Genomic DNA, 17315 nt, shown 5'->3' with positions numbered 1-17315 from the left:
GATGGACCAATAAGGTTGCACAACATTTCTAATGTGCCCTTTAGCTTTCTGAATGTCATAGCCACAGGTCGGGCATAAAATGTCTGGTCACTATGACCTCCCAAAAAGCCTGCAGATGATCTCTTTCCCATATGTACAGTATATAGGGGTTAATGTCACCGTAATGCTCTTGCTGCATGAATTCTGCATGTCTTCTTCTGTGTATGGCTTTATTTTTAGCAATTGCAGCCTGCACAGCACTGGTCACTAGGTTATCGATGCTAAAGTCAGACGCTCACGAATTTTAAGTTTTATATAAAAAGTAATCTAAGGTTTCTAATGTTTTGATTTATTTATTTAATGTATCAGCACTTATTGATTTAGAAAGTTTTTACTTGTATTGATCTTGCCATAAAATATGTTGCTGATGTGGCTGTAAATTAGGCACATTCAAGTCGCGACTAAACACACATCTGTTTAGCTGTGTGCCTTTACTGAATGAGCACTGTGCTACGTCCGACAGATCGCACTACTGTGCCTTTCTTTCCTTTTTCATTCTTTTATAACCCGTTTAGCACATTTTCATCTGTTTTTATGTTTTTGATCATTTTAATATTATTATTATTTTTTTTTTTTGAGTTTAACAAGACAATACATCATAGTATACAATACAACAAAGGAAAAATTACAGTGTCTTGTTTTTCTTATTTTCCCACTATCCCCTTGAAATAAATTAAATTAAAATGTATGAAATATCAACAAACATATCCTCTAAAAGAAATAATAATAAATTAAAAATAAAATACAAGAATTAAAAGAAATTGTTGAACAATATAATAATAAATGAGCAAGTTTACGATAAAAGCAAAAAATTTAATTAAATAAATAAAATTATAATAATAACAATTGAAAAAATAGTAATTGAAAGTTCACATTAAGGAGTCAATATTTCCTCTTTCCAATTAATGACTGTTTATTAGATCTGATATCGACTAAACAAGGTAAGCCTTTGATATAGTCTAATCATTTTATTATTTGTTTTTATTTTCTTACACTTTTATTCTTGTTATGTAAAGCCATGTGCCACTGTGTAAGAAATGTGCTATAGAAATAAACTTGCTTGTCCTAAATTAATAAACAAACTGACAGTCAGCGGCTCTTGTAACCTGATGGAAATGCATCTAATTTACATTTGTAATTTATTTATTTTTTTGATCACTTTTGTGAAACTTTGTAGAGATTTGCTTCATGCTAAGTTGGATACCTGGCTAGTGAAACTTTGATTAGTTTTAAAGGAATGGTGGCAATCATATTAATAAATAAGTATAAATTCTCTAATTTAGTACTACAGTTAAGTGTATGTGTCCAAATGATAATTCAGTTTATTAAACATTATTACTTTCACCCTCTTTTTTTTGTCTAAATTGCAATGTTAATAATTGTTTGATTTATTTGTAAATATTTACTATATATATAACATTTATTAACCTTGCAATGATGAGAGTACCATAAAAATCTGTGTTGTCCATTTAGGAAGTTTTATGATCTGTAGAATTGATAGTAATCCAATGAATGTTTAAAAGTTTAATTATTAAAATATTGTTAACAATTTAAACACAAATACATTTGGGAAATCATTTTTAGGAAACACAGTGCTGAACAACAGAGGATAAAAATTTAGATGCTCAAATTTGGAGATTTTTTTTTTTTTCATTATTATTAATATTTTTCTTCTTATTACTATTATGATGATGATGATTATTATTATTATTATTTTGTAAAAGGTAATGATAGTGTTTAATACACTGAATTATCATAAATATGAGTCATGCATTGTGTAATATTGAATTGTAGAACTTATACTTGTTTAGTAAAATAATTGCTATTATTGCTTCAAAATAAACCAAGTGTTTAGAAAGATGGATAGGTCTATATGAATCTATATGAGTTCACCCCTCACAAATCTCTCGTTTATATTAATATTTTCTATAGCAAGCTTTACAATATTTTATTTGCGCATATACATTTAGATGAGCAAAATCTGGGGATAATCTAACAAAATAACTTATGATAACGGTCCAAATTTATGTCAGGAGAAAATATTAAAAGAATTTAAAAAAAAAAAGTAAAGTAGCAGAATTTAAGAGAAACAAAAAAATGTATAAAATTTGTCATTTTTTATTTGTTGTTCTAATATTTTACTTCAAATGTATGATTTTTCTCATTCTAAAGATGATCAGTGACTAAAATATTATTTTAATAAATATCTGTTTAATAAATCTGTTTTGTTCACATGCACCAAAATATATGACCCATATTCACTGAGAAATAACAAAACAAAAAAAAAGTTGGGGTGTACTCCTTTATGTTGAGCATTGTGTGTGGTCGGCATGTACACATTGTGTGAATCTCTAAACCCCCTTTTCTTCTATTGGACAGACTATCTCCGCCAAAGCTATGGGCTATCGACGGATTTTATCCCTCCATCCGATTACAACAAACTGGTGCTGTCCCTCTTATCTGGGCTCCCGAATGAGGTGGACTTCGCCATTAACGTGTGCACGCTGCTGTCCAACGAGAGCAAGCACGCCATGCAGCTAGAAAAAGAGCCCAAACTCGTCACACTGCTGCTGGCACACGCCGGAGTATTCGACGACTGTATGTTTGCATTTCTGATTTAATACTGCACTTAGTGTTTGCACTTTAGATAGTATATATGCATTTTAACTTTACATGCATTTTTATTTTAGCATTAGGCAGCTTTTCTGCTGTATTCGGGACAGACTGGCAGGAGAAAACGTCACGAGATTTTGTGAGGGTAAGAAAATGAGCATGTCGACTTGATTTGTATGGAGGCTTATGAGTTGCTAAATCAGTTTTTAAGTGTAATATGCAAAACTGGCAATGCAATGTTACATGACGATGTATTTCTGTGCTTAAAATTGCATGTGCAAAGTTTGGTGCAAAATAAACATTTAATTACATAATTTACGTTTGCCATTTCCAAACACTGTTTAAACACGGCCATCACGAGAAGGCATTTTCAAACCACTTTGACTCTATATTTGTCATGAAATATTAATCAGGGTTTCTGCGGGGTCTTGAAATGTCTTAAATTTAAAAAAACTAAATTTTAGACCTTTTAAAAAGTCTTAAATTCACTAAAATATTGTCTTGTAGGTCTTGTGTAAAGCTACCCAATCGATCCAACACTCATCCAGTCAGCAACAAGACATACTTTTAGCAAAACTATTTTCATAACTAATATTTTAGCAATCTGTTGTGCATTAAAGATTTCTTTTAAGTTTTGTTAAAATTTATGTATAAAACTAGGGTCTGCTTGTTTTGACACACTATTTAAAATAATATAATTTGATGGGGCAAGTACATATTTTTTCTGCTGGGCCTTTAAAGATATCATTCACGTTTAGCCCTATACATGTCTGAAATTACAATCTTCATCATTTTAAAAAGGTCTTAAAAAGTCTTATTTGACATGATGAAACCTGCAGAAATGCTGTTAAGTGAAAATAGATTTTTAAAGCATCTTATTGGTTGTCCGGGATGTCTTATAATGTTTTAAATATTTTCAGATCTTAAATTCACTGCAGTATTGTGTTGTGCGTCTTAAATCATTTTAAACAAGTCTTGCGTTTTCAGTGCCCATGTAAAGCTACCCGATCGAGCCAACACCCATACAATCCATCTCATTAACTTTTAACAAATGTTTTATTTATTGACTATTTGCTTTATTTATTAACTCTATAACATTTCTTTGAAAGTTTATAACATTTGTTTATAGCTGCATAGCGAGGGCAATGATCTGTGCGGACTGTTGTGCATACATTTATTTCAGAAGTTATGTTGAATAAAGTTTAGGATTATTTATCTAGTGTTTTCTTGTTTTTACATTTTAAAAATGTTATGTAATGTAAAAATGTGATGTTTTTACATTATTTAAAATGTGACTAAGAATAACTAAAGTCAGGTTTTTTATTTTTTAAGCGGTAAAAACTTTTTAAACTGACCATTTGGAAAAGTACTTGGTGTTTAGCCTTTTATAAGTCTCTAACTTAATTCATAAAGGACTTAAAAGGTCTCAAGTCTTAAATTTGACTTGGTAAAACCTGCAGAATCCTTGTCTTAAGTGTGAGTATTTTTTAACTCAGCATTTTGCCATCTATTTGCAATGTTCAGAATGCACTTAAAATACGCATTTAAGTTTGCTACAAGCATCCCACATGTATTAATACAAATGCAATCCTACATTTCCTACATTACATTTTCAGTTTAAATTTATTTTTTTAATTAATTTATTTATTTTCAGCACCTTATAAACCATTAATAGTAAGCAGTTTACAAACTGAGATTGAAAACAGCAAATGTCAATAAAATAATTTTCATTTCGCGCACACTTTGCCCACATCATTGAGAATGCACTGTTAAATAACAACATTGGCATTTTATAAATTGCATTGTGGTGTTGTGCATTATTAAATATATATTTTACTGATATGACTTTTACATTTATATAATGCCATGCATGTTCATTTTGTTCTGACTTCTCCTGTTCTTTTGTCATAGTTTTGGAAAGATGTCATTGAAGACAATGAAGTCAAAGATCTCATCTCAGATAAGAGCTGCACACCTCAAAGTATGTGTGTGTTTTTTTATGTGTCTCTACTCTGATTTTCTTTCATGTGGTGAAGAACAGTTTCATTTTGATTAGTCAGTGTGAAGTAATACTCAGTTTAAAAACACTAAGCGAAAACCATTGTCAGGCCTCTCACCATAACACATATTTTAATAGTGACATTTTAAAGATGTCTAGAACAGATTTTTATACTCCAAGCACTCATTTAAAAACATATGCCCAGGAATAATTGTAAGTTATATTTTATCCTATATATACTTTATATTTTTGTAATTTTATTTATGTTTGTGTCAACTATTTTTGAAATATGAAGTTGTTAGTGAAGTTATTATGTAAAATGTTTTACCTGCTGTATATTGATTTTTTTTTTTTTTTTTTAAATCTTATCTAATGTTTAAATGTACCTCTAAAAAAGTATTTTTATGTGTTTATATATTTGGTATCCTTTCTTATTGGAATATGAAGTTGTTATTAATATGTAATATATATTTATCTATATTGATCTTGCCATTAAATAGCCATAAGTTGCTGATGTGGCAATAAATAAACAAACACACAAATCACAGTAAGCTAGCGAAGCCTCTTTCACCATACGTATTTTATTAAAATGTTTAAGTTTAAGGCCATATAGACATAATTTTTACACTATTTTTGTATTTTATATTTATTTATTTTCTATCAACTTTTACTGAAACATGTTGTTAGTAAAGTTATGCAATTTGTTTTATCTATATTGATCTTGTTGTGAAAAGCAACAATTTAAAGAATTGTAAGTTAGGATTTTCAAGTTGTTCAAGTTTAATTTGAGAAATATCTAATGGTTTTAAATGTACTTTTTTAAAATTTTGTATTTATTTATTTTGTATCCTCTCTTATTGAAATATGAAGTTACTGAAGGCATCATTTATGAAGAAAAAAAAAAGAATTTTGTAAATTTATATCTAATGTTTTTAATCTTCAGTTTTGTCATTTCATTTTTCTGTCAACTTATTGAAATATGCTGTTAATGAAGGCATTATTTAATGTTTTTATCTATATTGAACTTGCCACAAAATATCCACTAGTTGAAGAAAATCTAAAACAGCTGAAAATTCAAATCTAAGGTTTTTAATTAGTTTAAAATGTTTGTTTGTTTATTTATTTCTATTGAAATATGAAGTTGTTAGTGAAGTTGTGTATTATGTTTTTATCGATATTGGTCTTTGTCATGACATTCACACGTTAAAGAATTTAAAGCTACTTCTCAAATCATATCTTATGTTTGTAACGTACATTTTTGTAATTTTTAATGTTTATTTATTTGAAATATTTATGTTGTAGTATGAAGTTATTGAAGGTGTAATTATGTAATGTTTTTTATCTATTGGAAAAGCCTTAAGTTGAAGAATTATTTCTCAAAAATGTCACATCTTAAAAATCATCTGTCTGTAATGTACATATTTGTGAGTTTTTTTTAATTTGGCTTTATTTGAAATAATTATAGTGAAATATGAAGTTGTTATTGAAGGTGTTATTATGTAATATGTTTTTATCTTCATTGATTTTGCCATAAAGCATCCATGGGGCAATAAATAAATGAACAAATCACCCTAGACATTTTTTAAAATCCATTTTTTCTTTCAGATGGATTGGAGCTGAGGGACATCTGCACTCCTCTCTTCCACCCGGCCCGTAACACCGGCATTGGGGACGTGGAGGGCCAGCGGGTGCTGCAGGTTGCGATGATCCTGAGGAATTTGTCCTTCGAGGAGGCAAACATTAAACTGCTGGCAGCTAATCGCACATGTCTGCGCTTCCTCTTACTGTGCGCTCACTGCACCTTCATCCAGCTGCGGCAGCTCGGCCTCGACACACTCGGAAACTTCGCCGGAGAGGTCAGAGTTCACTCTCTAAAAGATGCAAATAGCGTTGTCTGCAGTGTTGAAGAATTTTTGTTGTCTTGGTTTATGGATATCTGTTAGCTAGTGTGCTCAAAAATAGTGACAATTAGCATTAGAGAAAGTATAAAACTGATATACACATGCAGAGCTTGAAATTTGTCACTTCTGCCTAAATTGATTGGCGCTTTATTTGATTTTTTTCCACGTCACCTTATATTTTTGTTTAATTATTTGTTTATGGAACATTCTGATGCACTTAATTCACCACAAGAGGGCGTTCATTACAGTTATGTGACTAATATAAATTATTTATTCTTAATAATAATAATAATTCACTTCACACTTATTTTTGTTGTTGTTTTTTAATGACATTTTTACTGAAATAATGTATTCAATCAATCAAAACATAAATAAATTCTAGGTTTTTGTCTTAATTAAATTGAAGTGTAATTTACACAATTCACCACAGGAGGGCCACAAACTTACTTTTACAAATGTATATTACAGGTATAAATAGATTTCTTGGCGAATCAACGAGCTGTAATTTGGCAGATTTTTAATTTATCTTTGACATGGGACATTCTGATGCACAAAATTCACCACAAGAGGGCGTTCATTTAACTTATGTGACCTACATTTATATTTATTTATTAAATTGTTTAATTTATTCTTTATAATAAATTGATTGTCTATTGGAATTTTATAGTTCTGTTCACATATTTGTTGTTTTTTTTAATAACAGTAACCTTTTCACTGAAATAATAATGCAATAAAATCAATCAAATATGCTAGTTTGTCTAAATATACTAAAGTGTAATTCACACAATTCACCACAGGAGGGCGACAGACTTCCATTGTTTACAATTTATATTGCAATATAAGTATATATTTCTAGGCGACTTAATCAGAGGTATTTTGGCAGATTTTTAATGATTTGTTTATGGAACATTTTGATGCATATAATTCACCACAAGAGGGCACTTACTGAGATTATTTTAACATTGTAATTATTTTATTACATAATGTATTAATATTGTTAATAATAATTTAATTGTCTATTGAAACAGTGCAGCTCACACATTTTTTGCTGTTTATTAATAACAGTGACTTTTTCGCTAAAATAAAAATGTATTAACATCAGAATTGTGTATCACCACAGGAGGGCGCTCGACGTGTAAACTTATATTGTTTGTTATATTGAAGATTTAAAAATAGATATTTCTGTTAAAATTCAAGCATTTTTCTCATTTTTGTTCACTTTACAAACAACAAACCCAATATTATAATTGATTTACGTGACAACTGATACAATGCAATTGATGTAATTAATACGACTCACCACAGGAGGGCATTGTTTACATTGATTTAATATATACAGGGCTCGAAATTAACTTTTTTACTTGGTAGCGCCGGTGCTCCCAACTTCAAATATTTAGGAGCACCAAAATAAATTTAGGAGCACCAAAAAAACTTTAGGAGCACCACCAAAAATGAATGAGCACCGCTGCAAATTGCTTTTTAAGGGATTTATTGTATTTTAAAACAACATCAATAGGACTGACAAAAACCAGAAACAACTATTGAACTAATGCTGAGAAGACATTGATATTTGTGTGCAATAATTCCAAAATGAATGTCTAATAATTAGGCCATAGAATATTAGTGATGATGAAAATGACAATAATAGTAACAATGAATTACATTTCTCATTATGATACTGCCTTAAATGTGCATGAATGTAGGTTATCTGCTATACAAAGTCTGTTACTTTGTGAAAAATAAATGTATAGTTTGCATCAAACAAAAATGAAGCATTGCAGTAAGAAATATTGATTTTGTACTGCTGTTTTTATATGCATGTCAATTTAATAAATAATATTTCTGCTACAAAACAAACAAAAGATTATAATAAATCATATAATTCAATGATGAAAGCTGCAAAGCAGTCATCAGTAAATAAATAAAAAATAAAAATAATATAGCTACACCTCAAAAAAGAATAGACAAAAGAAAGTAAGTAAAGTCTCACTTCTATCACTCTTTAAAAGTTTTGGTTTCAGTTTGTGTCAATTTAAAGGTTCAGTCTGAGATGATCTTCATTTCTCTGTGTTAGTGGAAAAGCAGGCGAGTCAGCCGACCCAATTTATGAGCAGGCAGAGCAAGATTCTTGCGGTGACATCCGGCGCAATATCGCTCTTTGTTATGAGCCGCAGTTTCAGTGTAAACTTAGTAAAGGCGAGCTTCTTTGGCGATGAAATGTGCAGTATTAGATTTGACTTTTAGCGGACATTTGCGCTGAACACGCAGTGAATGCGACGCATGGAGATTCGGGCACCTTCTCCAAGAAGCGCGTACTCGATTGATCTCAGCTGGTGGATCATTATTCACCACGTGACGTGTCATGATCGCTCTCATCTGCGCCTCAACTTTAGGTGGGGTTTGCAAACCTGTGTGCTTTAAGTTTTCACTCTTCAGCCTTTTGCATTTCCCGTGCTCATAAAAGCTCCTTCCCTGTCATCTGACAGCGGAATACCTTGAGTGATTGACAGCTAATATGAACCAATATAGCGGCAGGGAAGAGCGATTCAGCACGTTTTTACAAAAAATCAAAACAGGTCGCACTACAACCATTATCTGTAGTCGCACTAATGCGCCAAAATATATTAAATGGTCGCAATTTCGAGCCCTGATATACATAGCCTATTCAATTATTCTTGAATAGATGACGTTGATTTAATATATATAGTCTATCTATTCATGTTTTTTAAATAAAAGTTTTCACTTCAGTAGTAATAATAATAATTACTATAAATCATCTCATACTTCAGTTTCTCATCAAATCTTCTGACCAATCAAATGGTCTTTAGTATCTGACATGCCCCGCTTTTTTCATTTGTTGCACTTGATCACATTGGCAGAGCTGTGATAAAACAAAACGCTATTGGCTGTTTTATAAAAATGGGAGGAGCTAGTCTGTCTCACTCTCTCTTCATTATTCAGTTGAAAATACGTCAAACATCGAATAACAATATGTACATTTCACAGGACCTTTAACAAAAAGCCCAAAAGATTTTTTTGATAACACTTTACTTGAAGGCGTGTTTATAAGACTGTCCCTAATTTAAATACGACTCGTGATCCAAAGACGACTTGCCATATATAAACAACGGCTCCAACTAAATTATTTATTAACATAAGATTACCAGCAAAACAATACCAAATGATAAGAGATGGGGAGCTCAACAACATAATAAATAACCAGCAAATAAACTTAAAGCAGATTGGAACTCCCGACACCAAACAAATATTAAAAGGAAAGTATAAACGAGAACACGACTATAAAGCTGTCAAAAACTGTGGTTGCGCAATAGCTTGGTGGTTAGCGCGCTGACAAATGGTGCAGTAGCTCGTCAGGGCGTCCAGAGTTTGAATCCCGGCTCGAGGACATTTCCCTACCCTACCCCCTTTTTCTCTCTCTCTCTCCAACTTCGCTTCCTGTCTCAATACTGTCCTATCTAATAATGGCATAAAGGCCAAAATAAATCTTTGAAAAAAACTGATGGCATGGAGGAATGAGGGATCGCGAGAAGTCTGCTTCTGTCCGTTTTAAAGGCCTGACGCTGCCAAATTAACCATTAGAAAACTGAAAGGGGCAAAAAGACAAACAAGATCAATTGAAAGTAATGGAACAAAGACTTTTATAATCGTGACATGACACATCGTGAATGTGGAGATTTTATGCATGCTTATAACAACTGTCATTTAGTGTCGTTCGCTCTGTTATGACATTTTAAATGCACAGGTGATGTGCAAAATACATCACAACCTGTTTTTGTCATGACAACTTGACAGAGTCTATGTTTTTTACCTTATTTTTATTTAACTTTATTTTTACCTTAATTCAGAATGTTTTTTGCTATTTATGCACATTATATATAAAAATAAAGAGCGTAGCTCTGCTTTTAAACAAAAATACAACATTTTTAACAAAAAAAAAAAAACAGCATTTTCATTTTCCAGATTATTTATGTGTCTGCTAATATGACTAATGCTTAAAGCATTTTAGTCTGTTTTAAGCAAAAATAATCCCTGCAATATTTTACAGACTGTTTATTAACTGTTTGTCAGATCTTTAAGTAATAGTTGTCTTTCTGGATTGTTTGTTTCAGCTTCAGCTGGATCCGGTTGATTTCCGAACAACGCATCTGATGTTTCACACCATCACCAAATGCTTATTGTCACGGGATCGTTTTCTCAAAATGAGGGGTGAGTGTTTTAAAGCAAACATTTGTGCAGTCAGAACTGCTGTTTTCCTTTTGGAATTGCTTAAAGGGATAGTTCACCCAAACGACTTGCCCACTATTTACTTGCTTCAAGCCTATAGAGATTAAAAGGCACCTATTATGCATAAATCCCTTTTATAAATGGTTTAAACGCAGTTGTGTAGAAGCAGTCTGTGAAAATAACCGGCTTCCAATGATCAACATTTATTATTTTTAGATTTTATAATCACTCTTGATGAAAACAGTCTGCAGAAACACTTTGATTGACATTCTCCCTTTGTACGTGTCATCAAAGGGGGAAGCCTTTAGTGACCATCTCCCTCATTAGCATAGAATGTTAGTCTTGTTTTTGAGTCTGCCACTATACTGATGCACATGCATTTATAGCTCCGCCCTCTTTTGAAAAAATCTGATTTGAATTTAAAGAGACGGTCACAAAAGTGGCACAATTAGGTTCAAAGCCTAAAAGGGGCAGTTTCTAAAGTTATAAAACATTATTAGTGTGGTATTTGAGCTGACACATAAGACTCTCTAGGGACATCAGAGACTTACTTTACATTTTGTAAAAAGGGACATAACAGAAGAAACACATGAAGATATTCTGATGAAACTAGAAATCTGTAACCATTGACATCTATAGTGTTTGTTTTTCTTACTATGGATGTCAATGGTTACAAGTTTCCATCATTCATCAATATAAATAATTTGTGTTCAGCAGAATAAAGAAACACCTAAGGTTTATAACCACTTGAGGGAGATTAAATAGTGATTACAACTTCATTTTTGAGTGAACTATCCCTTTAAGATGTTCATTGCATCCTACAGCCATGGAAATCCTGGGGAACCTGAGCAAAGTGGAGGATAACGGTGTGCTGATCTGCGAGTATGTGGATCAGGAGTCATACCGAGAAATCATTGCTCTTCTGACGCTGCCGGACGTCATGCTGGTCATCTCTGCGCTGGAGGTCCTGTATCAGCTGGCTGAGCTCGGAGAGATAACCTGCTCCAAAATCTCCTCCGTGGAGAGAAGCATAGGTTTGTGTTCAGCTAAAAAATTCAGTCTGCCGCTAGCTGCGTTTCCATCCACCTATTTTTATGCACATTTTGGAATATGGGAAATAAAATGCCAAGATGCACATAAATTGTCAAAATGTGCATAAAAAACTATGTATATTATATCATAATATATTAAATAAGATTAAATCAGATTAAAATATATTATATTATTTTAAATTATATTATTATATTATATTAAATTATATTATTTTAAATTATATTATTATTATCATTATTATATTATATTAAATTATATAAAACTATATTATAATAAATTATATTATTATTATATTTAATTATATTATTATATAAAATTATATTAAATTAAATTATATTAAAGTATTTCATATTATATTAAATTACATTATAAATTATATTTAAATTATATTATTATTATATTTAATTATATTATATTAAATTAAATTATATTATAATAAAGTTTATTATTATTATATAAAATTATATTAAATTAAATTATATTGTATTATAACAAATTATATTATTATTATATTTAATTATATTATATTAAATTAAATTATATTATAATAAAGTTTATTATTATTATTATTATTATTATTATTATATAAAATTATATTAAATTAAATTATATCATATATTATAATAAATTATATTATTATTATTATATTAAAATAATTTTATATTATATAATGTTATTATATTATACTATATAACAGGAAAGCGAATAATTTTGACTACTTTTTAACTGTAGGTCAATATTATGATAATACTATATATCTTGATAAAAGCTTCAGGAATTAATTGCAACAAGAACATTTGATACTACCAGAACCAAGTGAACTGATCAGTTTTTCACATGTGAAGATCTTTTAGTACGGCTGGTCTCGGTGGACCTGCAGACATTCGGACCGGATGCACTGACGGCAGTGAAACTGATCGAGCATCAGGCCTCCAGCTCTCAGGTGTCCGAGGTTCGACCGCAGCTCGTAGAGCATGTTCCTGCAGCTACGCAAGGCACTCCTGCTGCTGGTGAGTCGACTGTGTACACTTGCTACTTCTGTACAACCGGGTTATTCAACATAATGCATGCACATGTCAGAAGGATTGATATATATGGTGGCAGAGAGAGCTTAACGTGCTGCAACTTACGAAAACTCATGCAATAACCAAGAAATGCCTGCAAAGTAAGCGAAGATCCTTACTATTTTGACTGTATGTGTGTTGCGAATCATCACAATGTCACATGCACAGAACACAACAGAAATAGACCCAAAAATGTGGCAATTACCAGCACTGAAAATAATACTATATAGATTTTAGGTACAGCAAGTTCTAACATTGCGTTTGTATTTATTTCAATGTAGTAAACAGGACACCTGTGCAGTCTACGCCTCCACCAGGGATCGTGGAAATAGACGGAGAGAAATTTACGACTCAGTGGTAGGACTCCACCTCTGCCTTCTCTTTACACTTCTCAAACCTATTGAAGGTGTTTTACGAATGCGTTCTGTTCTCTGTAGGCTAAATGCTCATTTTGAGGTGCATTCAGATGGGTCAGTCTCGCGCTCAGAGATGTACTCTGAATATCTGGCAACCTGCAGCAAGATGGCACGGGGTGGTGTGCTAACATCCAACAACTTCTACAAATGCCTGCGGTGAGATTGGTGAAAATGTTGAGGAAATATGCTGTCCAAATCAGGAAATATGTTAAAGCTAAAGCTCACCACTTACATGCTCTGCCTTTTCACAGGACGCTGTTTCCTAATCACACAGTAAAACGTGTGGAGGACACACGGCTGAATGGGCAGGCTCAAATCCACGTGGTTGGTGTTCGAAAGAGGGCGATTCCTCTTCCTGTCCAGCTTTATTATCAGCAGCAGCAGCAGCAGGCCAGTCCTGCACCAGTTCCCAAACATGAAGCCCCCTCAGAAACCCCTCAGGCCCATTCAGGTACAGACACTGTTTGATTATTGAGACACTCTTGGTCTTGCAGTTCTGGGAGATTATCCACAAGTTTTTTTAAAGCCTAGTGAAGTGAATAATAGCTCATTTGTTCTTTGCATCTTGTTTATCTTGCAGCATTGCCCCCTGGTGTGGGTGGGCAGCCTGTCCGGGCACCAGCACCAAGCCTTACTGCCGGCCAGGCAGCACCACAGGTGGCCTTCACCATGCATGCACCGCCGCTCGCTAACGCTCCTAGTGCTCCAGCTCCACGACCCCCCCTCAACCCACCAGGACAAGCCGCACTTCCCCCCTGCCCACCAGCCGCTGCCCCAGTTCCCATACGCCCGAATGACATCCTCAAAACAGCCATGATCCAGAGCTCCATCCCCACGGCCTCCGCTGCTCCTGCTGTTCCCAACCACAGTGGCTCGTCTACCCAGCAGCCTCTGCTCCATCACGCCCCCGTTGCACTGATCCAGCAGGGGCCACCCCCACAGGGACACGTATTTACTGGTCAAGTGCATGGGGTCTGTACATCGGTGGGCCAGCAGCGCCCTCAAGCCCCTTCCCAGGAGGCCATGGTGCTGGCGCAGCCTCAGTATGTGACCACACCATGCACTCCACTGATGGCAGGAGGGCAGGTTGTAACTGTTGCAGGCGTGACAGGCTCTCGTGTTGCATTTCAGAACATTGCCCCCAAACCTACACATCAAGTACAGTCGCCACAACCTCCGCCAACACAACCACAGAGCCTAGTCATCGTCAGCCCAAATCAACAACCCAACACTGCATTTGCCCCTGCCATCCATCAGATCGTTCTCACCAACCCCAATCCACAGCAAACACCGGCTCCTACTTCTCCGAATGCGGCGGTCCCGAACCCAGCGCCGGTGCAGCCGCACACTGTCAGCCAGATGCTGTCAGTAAAGCGTCAGTTCCAGCCCACCCCGCCACCCGCTGCTTCCCCAGTCCAGCCTACCTCCACTGAATCCAGTCTGATCAAACAGCTACTGCTTCCCAAACGCGGTCCTTCCACCCCTGGTGGAAAACTCATCCTCCCTGCTCCACAAGTCCCCGCTCCTGTTAGCACCAGGGCGCCCAGTCCGCAAGTCGTATACCAGGTGACGAACAGCGCTCCAGTGCCACCTCAACCACAGTTAAACGTTCAGCTTATGCAGAGTCCCGGTGCCGTTCCCATCTCCATCCTCCCCGGACAGATCATCTCCACCTCCACCTCTGGCACCATCCTCCAAGCCACCCCCAGCAACCAAGTTACCTTCACAGTAGTGCCAAACTCTGGCTTTCCAGGCCAGGGAGTGCAGACCCCACCCACAATCGGCCTGCAGCTGACTCAGACTCCGCCTCTGCCAGTAGCAGGAGCCACGCCCATCCCGCCTTTCAGAGGCGACAAAATCATCTGCCAAAAGGAAGAGGAAGCCAAGGACGCCACAGGACTGCACGTCCACGAGCGCAAGATCGAGGTCATGGAGAACAACTCCATCGCCGACGCTTCGGCCAAAGCCAGCAACGGGGAAACGGCAGAAGCGGAGGCACCCAAGCTGCTTAACGGGAGGAAATTCGACTCTAGTCTACCTCCATACCACTCAGGGAACAGCCCATCAGAGGCGCCCAATGGTCCTGTAGCGCAGAGCGGATGCGACGGGAAGCAGACACCTGCGGACCCTAAAAAGCTAATGGTGAACGGAGTGTGCGACTTTGAGCGATCGGACGCCGCTTCCCATCCAAGCAAAAACATTCCAAATCACAAGGCTTCCAAACACATGGGGAACGGGGAGGTGCTGTCGCCGAAAGCTCACGGTGCACTGGGCCTTGCGGAGGACACTGCCAGAGCAGAGCCACCTGAACGCCTGGCCAACGGGCCCTGCCACGGCGCAGACCTCTCCAATGGGCCCAGCTCAGAGACTTTAAGCTTGAGGCCACAGCACGCTCCTCATAACCACTCGCCGCCTCCAGCCACTCCCAACCCGCCGTCAGCTAACGGCACCGCGGAGAGCCGGACGCTGAAGAGACCGCTGGAGGACGCGGACCGAGGTACCTCCGCTATCCCTGCTAAAATGGGTGTACGGATAGTGACCATCAGCGACCCCAACAATGCCGGTAACAGCGCCACCATGGTGGCTGTGCCAGCGGGCGCAGACCCAAGCACAGTAGCAAAAGTAGCAATAGAGAACGCAGCGCAGCAGAGACCAAGTGTGCCCTCGCCGCTGCCTGAAACCAATGCTCAGGTAATCTTTGTCTTATTTAGTTCATCTTTATTTCTATAGCGATTTGACAATGTAAATTGTGTCAGCAGCTTAACAGAGATAAAGTTCTAGTGAATTGGAACTACTTCAGTCGAGTTTTCAGTTTAGTTCAGTGTAATGTAAGTCTTGCTGCTGAAAGCCAAAACACTGCTAAGCAAATCCAATGATCATTAGATTTTTCTAATTAATAAAAAAAAAAATATATATATAATATATTTTTTTTTTATTAGAAAAATCAAATGATCATTGGATTTGCTTTGCAGTGTTTTAAACATTTGCATTTATTATTTTGCGGTCCACACTAAATGCCAATTAAAGATTACAGTATATTAAATGTATAATAATTTAACAATAAATTATAGACATATAACAGACATAAATTATAATTAAAGAAGTGAAATGTTTTCAGTATACATTGTGTAAGTGTTAAACTGTTTTGCATGGTAACAGCATGGTACATGCGCAGGAATTTAATATGGGTGATTTGCTTTCATTGCATGTCAGGCAAGGAGAAATAAAACACCCCCAAATACACATTTTTGTATTTATTTTATTCTATTTAATTTTATGACGTCTGGATTTTAATTGATTCATTTCTAAAAAAAATTGTTTTGTACTTTTTTTACACTGAGTTAATCGTCAGCAGCAATTTACAGTTTACTTAACATGCATATAATGTATAATACTGTGTGTATTGCAGTTTTTCATGGTCGACTACAAATGTTTACTAAACATAATATTATGACAAAATATTAAATACAGCACCACAAGGGTACTGACAGCTATTGAAGATGACAAATGCAACACTTGAAACTATGTTTGACTTGACCAGTGCACCTACAAATTAATTTGTGCAAGGGATAATGTTTTCTTTCTTGTGTACATTTATATTGTGCTTTCCATTTAATATCATTATCATGTAGGACCCATTGATTTTATTTAGATTGAATGAAGTTTTCCCTTAAGCCTTCTTTAAAATTAAATAACTGTTCGTGTGTGCAGCAGCCTGTGTCAGTGCAGACTCCGCCTCCTGTGGATCCGGCTGCACAGGGAACCAATCAGAGTTCTCCAGCACCCGCCCTCTCTCCAGAGCAAACACGGAAACCTGGACAGAACTTTAAGTGTCTGTGGCAAGCATGCAAACGGTAAGAAAGCATGCTTTACGGATGTACTTCGCAATGTGAATAATAGCCGTATTATAGTTCTTTTTTAATGTTAGTTTTAACAAAAAAGTAGTAATTGGCTACAATTAATTAAATTTGTTGATTGAATAAAA

The 17315-nt window shown here is 35.2% G+C and overlaps 1 protein-coding gene across 2 annotated transcripts in view; it reads left to right on the top strand.

Moving 5' to 3' along the window:
• The window catches only part of arid2 (AT-rich interactive domain 2), a 37289-nt gene that overhangs the window by 10858 nt on the left and 9116 nt on the right, over nucleotides 1-17315 (top strand). Inside the window, exons 5-16 of one of the 2 annotated variants that reach the window (XM_005164457.6) lie at nucleotides 2419-2637; nucleotides 2730-2797; nucleotides 4564-4633; nucleotides 6257-6507; nucleotides 10683-10779; nucleotides 11622-11831; nucleotides 12696-12860; nucleotides 13196-13271; nucleotides 13352-13486; nucleotides 13582-13781; nucleotides 13911-16021; nucleotides 17042-17184. In XM_005164457.6, coding sequence (XP_005164514.1) covers nucleotides 2419-2637; nucleotides 2730-2797; nucleotides 4564-4633; nucleotides 6257-6507; nucleotides 10683-10779; nucleotides 11622-11831; nucleotides 12696-12860; nucleotides 13196-13271; nucleotides 13352-13486; nucleotides 13582-13781; nucleotides 13911-16021; nucleotides 17042-17184 — 3745 coding nt within the window. 2 annotated transcript variants of the gene reach the window in all.

This window comes from Danio rerio, chromosome 4 (assembly GCF_049306965.1).
Source record: "Danio rerio strain Tuebingen ecotype United States chromosome 4, GRCz12tu, whole genome shotgun sequence".
Classification (NCBI taxonomy): Eukaryota; Metazoa; Chordata; class Actinopteri; order Cypriniformes; family Danionidae; genus Danio; species Danio rerio.
Note: the sequence above shows the minus strand (reverse complement) of the source record. Positions and strands in the feature narration are given on the sequence as shown.